General features: G+C 42.8%; 1 protein-coding gene across 1 annotated transcript in view; it reads right to left on the bottom strand.

Annotated features, from left to right (window-relative positions):
- Positions 1-1,618: 1,618 nt before the first annotated feature.
- The window catches only part of Pkp2 (plakophilin 2), a 73,259-nt gene continuing 67,493 nt past the window's right edge, over positions 1,619-7,384 (bottom strand). Inside the window, exons 12-13 of the mRNA XM_052739953.1 lie at positions 5,918-6,005; positions 1,619-3,456 (exon numbers count right to left, since the gene is read on the bottom strand). Coding sequence (XP_052595913.1) covers positions 3,388-3,456; positions 5,918-6,005 — 157 coding nt within the window. The 3' untranslated portion in view covers positions 1,619-3,387. The remainder of the gene's footprint in view (positions 3,457-5,917; positions 6,006-7,384) is intronic.

Genomic DNA, 7,384 nt, shown 5'->3' with positions numbered 1-7,384 from the left:
ACACTTAATCCTCAGAACCACCCATTATACAGATGAGGAAATCCGAACCTCAGTGAGAATGAGAAACTTACCACAGGGAAACCACAGTGTGAGGCCAGGTTGGAGGGTTGGAGTGGGTCCTCTGTCAGGTCATAATGTAGCCATAGCTTTCTAAGGAGAGCAGGCCAGGCTTCCATAGGCCACAGACACAGACATAGGAGCTCTCCTCTTTGGTTTCAGGGAGAATCCTGGAGGGGAGCCAAGCCCTTTGCTTCAGATAGGCCCTCTGTAGCTTTGCTTTGTGACTTTAGGAATGTGATTATCTCTGCTTCAGATTTTTCCACGCATACAATTTTTTAGAAAGAAGCATGAGGAGACTGGGATCCCACTGAATGTCTGCTGGTCTCACTGGCACAGCCTAGGACTGTAGTCTAGCTACTGGGTGCAGTAAAGCCACAGGAGTGTCTTTAAACACTTAAAGTGGTAACACAACACCCTGCCTCAGCTTCAAAATGGCTGGATTTTCTAGTAAGTCTCCCAGTCTACGGTCTTCAGAATGTTTTCCTTTCCGATTGGATTTTAACCACCGTGATACTAACAGACGGCATTCTCTTTTGTTTCTGAACACACTCATCCCAAAGACATATTTTGTCATACAGGCCTCCAAAGGCTGGCATTTACTTCATCAGAGACCACCAGGACCTCTGCAAACTAAACTATTAACCTTAAAGCAGAATTGTATTTTGAAAAGTTGGTTCCTCTTTTTTTCCTCTCCCAACAAATATCTTCATACCACATTACTGAATCTTAAAATGGGATTATACTGGGCATTAGCTGAATGAATGAGTGCATGTTTCCTGCTGCCGTTAGTATTGAGTCTTTCTTCATGCAAAAAGATACTCCAAAAATGACTGGGTGTCTTCTAAATTATCTCCTAATCCTAAGTCATCCTTACTTCAGTGTGAAAATTTGTTTGATCTTTGTTAAGGAGAATTCTCACAACATATTATATATATAAAATATATAAGTTATATATACATATACATATATAATTGTTTTCTTTTAAGGACTTGCTTCTGTAGAGGGTGACTGACGCAGCATTCGTTTGTCTGCCCTGGCTCATTTTTCCCCTTTGGCATGTTAGCCCCCTATTTATTTTGTGGATAACCTTTTCAAGATAAAAAGGGGTGATGACCGGAGAGGTGAAAACAAATGCTCCTGCATCGCAACCTCAGTCCAGAGAACTATTTAGGATTCTTGGACACTGAGTGGCCCTTAAACCTCATAGCACAAACAGATGGAGGGAGGCAGTGCTTTTGGGGGCATAGGCACAGTCAGGAAACCACAGCCTTAGGTACAGACCATTGGTCAAAACTGGTGCTCATCTGTAGGAGGTCCTCCCTAGGTGTGCTAACAAAGAGTAGAGGAGGGGCTGCTTGTAAACAGAGGAGCAAAGCAAGAGGACAAAGCTAGCTAATTTCTCATAGACTCAGACCCGTCTAATGTATAAAGCCTAGTAAGAGTGAACACAGTTGTGCATCTTTCAATTTTTATATACTTTGGTCATGACAGGAAAATTGTCTTGGTAATGAATTCAGAACTTTAATTTGGAAATAAACATAAATAACTTCAGGCAATGTCACTTTCACTCATTTTGTATTTAATATAACCGAATACCGTATTAAACACCTTAAGATACCAAAAGCAAACAAAGAAATCCACAGAAACTTTTAGGCTTATATCACTTATCTGGAGAAATAAATGAACCCTAAATGCTTATTGTTAGAGCTTTGGTGAAAGATTTAGTGTTTAAAAAAAACAAACTTCTCAACCTGGGCTGATTACCTAAGCTGAAACTTTTAAAGTTAAACACATTTAAAGTTCCAACATAATACAGAATTAAATACACATTTAAATAGATAGAAATGGGGATTTATTTTCTGTTCCTTTTTTTCCCACCAAAGTAGCTGAAGGGTTATTTTCTTTTACTTTCCTATGCAAATGATGTCAGACTTCAAAGGATCAATAAACAGCAGAACTGTAGTTGAGGGCTACTGGGAAGGGAGGGCTCTAATTACTGTCTAGTTAACCCTGCATTTCCCACAGATGCACTTCCCTGGCTGCTGAAGGCTGGTGCTTCTTGGTTTCAGTCACAATAGCTTGCTGTCCTTCCTCCAGAGCTCCCTTGCCTTGTGCCAGCGGGGAGGGCATGAGCTGCAGCGGCCCTGTGCCACATTTTCAAAGGTGGACAAAGTTGACACTATGACTCATTAAAACAAGCTGCTCTCGGTGCCCTTGTCCGGTCTCACTGCCTCGGTGGCCCTTGGCTCCTCTTGGAACCTTGCTGAAGAACAAAGCATTTTTATACCAATTCCAATGGGCAGAAAAGTCCAGATCACACTGTACCTAGAGAGATCAGCACCCAATAGTGACATTACACGTAAATGATTTCTTGAAGTAAAAACCCCATTTATACAATGCATAGGGAGATCATGGGATTTCATAAGCAATACTTGTTTTTATGCATAGCCAGACTTCTTTTTTTTTTTTTTTTTTTTTTTTTTTGGTTTTTTCGAGACAGCCTTTTCCTGGAACTCACTTGGTAGCCCAGGCTGGCCTCGAACTCACAGAGATCCGCCTGGCTCTGCCTCCCGAGTGCTGGGATTAAAGGCGTGCGCCACCACCGCCCGGCTCTCTCCCATTTCTCCACCACAGATTTGCTCATCTTAGTGGTGCCTGATGGGCAGGCCTCTATAATCCGATGGTTTTAAGTTTGTTATGACCACTTCTCAGTTCCCTTGTCTTATTGCCATGCAGCTCCGTAATCTACATTTCTTACATTCCATTTAAATTAGAGGAAAAAAGATAAAGCAAAGCAAATCAACCCAAGAGGGTTAAGAACAATCACAGATTAAACGATTTGCCATCAAAGCTTTATTCTTGTCATCTCTATTCTGTTCAATGTCGTTGAACACACGTCTGGGGTTCAATGAAGTAACATGCAGATGAGTGACAAGAACGAAAACCAGACAAAGGGTAGAAATGTCTGTCAATCACACTTTAAAAGTCTAGTCATACAATCTCTCCTCAGGTATTCCTTGGATGCTCACTCACATGAACTCACATATACTGTAACTGTGGATAATGGTGTCCATTACCTCTACAGGAAACACAGATTCCATAACAAGTTCTAGCGGCAACCTTATAAAAGTCTTTAGGATGCCTAACAAAATTATATCGTGATTATTCATTCTCTAGATTTGGGGGATAGAAATAGAAAAGAATATAAACAAAGCATGCTTTTTGAGGTTTCTTGGGTCAGTTAGTAGAAAAATAGGTGTTTCCTTTGGGGAGTTTATATAGTGGAGAACTCGGAAGCTGAGGTCTCTGAGCTGATTTTCACCTTCATCAGTCTTTAAGGGAGTGGTAGGCTTTGGTGGTCCGGCTGTTGACAAAGTCTGTCTTCTTAAACTGAGCCTTTGGAAGAAGCAGACAGAAATATAAAAGGCTATTAAACCCTCACATAAGAAAATGTCTCATCCATTCATCAGCTGAAGAACATTTAAGTTGGCTCCATTTCCCAACTGTTGTGAATTAAGCAGCAATAAACATGGCTGAGCATGTGTCTGGGTAGCAGGACATCAAGTCCTTCGGGCATATGTCAAGGAGTGGTATAGTTGGTCAAAAGGTAGACTTATTTTTAGCTTCCTGAGGATTTTCCACACTGATTTCCAGAGTGGCTGCAATGGTTTGCAGTCCCAACAGTGAATGATGGTGCCACTTTTCCCACAGTCCTTACCAGCATTTGTTGTCAAGTGTACTCTTGATCTTAGCCATTCTGATCAGGGTAAGAGGAAACCTCAAAGCAGTTTTAATTTCCATTTCTCTAATTGTTAAGGCTGTTGGAATATTATTTGAAACAACCTAAATGCCCTTCAACTGATGAATGAGTAATAAAAACGAAGCACATGTACACAATGGAATTCTATTCTGCTGTAAAGAAAAATGAAGTCATAAAATTTGCAGGTGAATAGATGAAACTAAAACACATTATACTGAGTGAGGTGACCCAGACCCTAAAAACAAGTTACATGTTCTCTCTTATTTTGTGGCTCTGAGCTCTTAATCTTTAGGTGTAAGTAAACAGCCTGGAGCACCTGCAGGATCAGGAAAGCAAAAAGAGGCCACGGTGCTGCCAGGGAGGGAGGGAGAGGTGGGGGCTGGGGAGGGAGGGAGAAGTGTAGGAGGGGGAGGGAGGGAGAGGTGGGGGGTGAGGGAGAGGTGGGGGTGAGGTGGGGGTAAGGGACAGGTGGGGGGTGAGAGGTGGGGGAGTGAGGGAGAGGTGGAGGAGTGAGGGAGAGGTGGGAGTGAGGTGGGGGTGAGGGAGAGGTGGGGGTGAGGTGGGGGTAAGGGAGAGGTGGGGGAGTGAGGAAGAGGTGGGGGGTGAGGGAAAGTTCTTGAGTGGGAATGGCAAGACAGAGGTGACATGAAGGTGGAAATGGGAAAGCGAGGCACTTTAACTGGGAAGGGGAGGCAATCCAGAGGAAAAGTGGAGGAGGAGGATAAATAACACTAAGGCTGTTTGAAAAGACAGGAAGTCACACTACTTTATGTTTCCTAAATTACCTGTGATATCTGTGTACACATAGATATATAGCTTACAGAAGGTACACCACCTGGGCTATCTTCAAACCTATGCATGAGAAACCTCCTCTTGATTTGTTGGTCAGAGGAGTCAAGAGACTCCCAAAGCAATGTAAGCTATGGCTGTTTCTGTGGCTGCCTCCAGATTTGAAGGTAAGTCCCTAGTGCTGAAGACACCATACGCTTCGGGACACAGGACTTGGAGGAATTGAGCTGGAACTGATTAGGAAGTCTCCTTCCTAAGGAACGGCTCTCACATATTGGAAGGTGCTGTGCAAGTTTCCAACCGAGGAGGATCAGCAGTTCTACCCAGATGTAAAGCCTGTGTGCCACGGTGACTGACGTGGCAAGATATCCATAATGCTGCAGAAGTGGCACTTTTATCCTGGAGATAATCAATAACTGTCTAATTGGACTTAAGGATCACTCAATAGGACTGATATCATATCTGGTATTGTAAACCCTGGAGAAGTCTTTTCACTGGGAGGAGAACCCACTACTGCCAGATTCTAAACCAATGTAACTTTCAATTGTATTTTAAATACTTTTCCTTATAGCCACAGATAAGTATAGCTCTTACTTCTCATGAAAGCTTCAGTTTGCAACATACGGAGGCTATTTTTTCCTCTATACAGAGACTATTACCAAAATCTGCATTGGTCAAAATGCATAGAATAAGGGACTGTGGAACGCCTAGCCACAACTGATAAATCTGCAGTGCAACCCCTATATCTAAGGCTCAGGGAAAATCATGGAAAAAGGGACAGAAAGATTTTAAGAGCCAGAGGCCCACAACATCTGGGCCTTGATAGATTGTGTTCCCTAGATATGACAGAGAAAATGAACTCATGGACTTTCAATAATACTATTGTTTGAACAAGATCAGCAAAATGGCACTACCAGTTGACGTACCAATGTGGACAGGGGTAATGCCACACCTTTCTTCTCCTAGATGAAGAGCTGCAGGTCAAGGGAAGCTGAGAGAGGGAGAATCAGTTGCTTCCAGGGATGAACTCCTACATAGGTTGTCCAATTGCATGTGGTCAGCTAAGTGGACTCAGTAGGTTACATGGACATGTATATATGTATCTATTCATGCATAAATGTATATACATGTAACAACAATACTTAAAGAACAGAACCTGAATTTGGGAGGGACAATGCAGTGCCCATGTTTGAAATTTTCAAAACACAAATCTAAACAACAGCAAAACTATTTAAATACAAAAAAAGAAGAAAGTGCAGCTGTACGGTGATTTCTGAAGAGGGCTAGGGCAAGTGTCAGTGTTCTTACCTTCTTGTAGGCGGTATGGAGTTCCGTATGAGCCCACAGAGAGTACAGAAGGACAGAAGCAGCTTTGCTGGCCTTGTTGGGGGCATAGCTGAAAAGAGAGAGGCCTGTGGGTCAGTGAGAACGTGGAGCTTTGGCCATTCCCTTCACATTCTTTAAGTGGCTTCAACAGCTGCTACTTGTCACACACAGAAGATGAGCTTTGCAAGCCAGATTTCACCTTTTTTTTTTTGGTTTTTCGAGACAGGGTTTCTCTGTGTAGCTTTGTGCCTTTCCTGGAACTCACTTGGTAGCCCAGGCTGGCCTCGAACTCACAGAGATCCTCCTGACTCTGCCTCCCGAGTGCTGGGATTAAAGGCGTGTGCCACCAACGCCAGGCTCAGATTTCACCTTTTAAGAGGCTCTTTTATGACTCATAAGGGCAGCACTAGTAAATAAGTGATTTACAGAGAAAAATCCACGCTATTTATATATGTTATAAATCCTTCAATTTACTTATAGAGTCTTTACATTTGTATATTTATGGTATATAGTTACAGATTCTAATGCAGAAAAACAAGTGAAAATGTGTATGCCTCTGAGACTGAAGGACCCTACCATTGTAGGGGCAAACCAATTTTTTCCAGTTAATAAAATACACTCTGTGGCAGTACTTGTTCAAATAGTTTTCAAATCATTATGTCTGTAGTACAGAGTGACGGAGAACTTACTGTCACAGCCCAGTCCCCACTGCATTTGACACGGCACTGGTTTCTGATGTTCCAGTTCTAAATGTGTCCTCAACTTCCCATTTCTGGCTAGAGGTCAGTTTCTTTTTAGATTTCATTACCTTCTATTACCTACTAATACACAGGTGTATTTTCTTAAATCGTAACCATCACTCTGAGAAGCCGACTCATTACGTCAGTAATTACCAGAATTCACAAGGAAGAGAAATGATGGCATCTGACTTGATCTTCTAAAAGAATGGATGGCTGTATAGCTTGGCTGACTCAGTTCTTTCCTTGCCCAACCATCAAGAACTAGAGGAGATACAGCCCAGATCTGTGATGTAGACTCAGCAGCTAGAGCACTTACATAGTTATGGCAGCGGGTGCTGTGGGACGGTCTGTATGTCAAATGTGTTGTTGATTGGTCAATGAATAAATCACTGATTGGCCCGTGGCCAGGCAGGAAGTATAGGCGGGACAAGGAGGAGAAAAACTGGGAAGTGGAAGGCTGAGTCAGACACTGCCAGCTGCCATGATGAGAAACAGCATGTAAAGATGCCGGTAAGCCACGAGCCATGTGGCAAGGTATAGATTAATGGAAATGGATTAATTTAAGCTGTAAGAACAGTTAGCAAGAAGCCTGCCACGGCCATACAGTTTGTAACCAATATAAGTCTCTGTGTTTACTTGGTCGGGTTTGAGCGGCTTGGGACTGGCGGGTGAGAGAGATTTGTCCTGACTGTGGGCCAGGCAGGAAAAC

The sequence above is a fragment of the Peromyscus californicus genome, unplaced genomic scaffold, assembly GCF_007827085.1.
Source record: "Peromyscus californicus insignis strain IS unplaced genomic scaffold, ASM782708v3 Scaffold_16__1_contigs__length_79575227, whole genome shotgun sequence".
NCBI lineage: Eukaryota > Metazoa > Chordata > Mammalia > Rodentia > Cricetidae > Peromyscus > Peromyscus californicus.
Note: the sequence above shows the minus strand (reverse complement) of the source record. Positions and strands in the feature narration are given on the sequence as shown.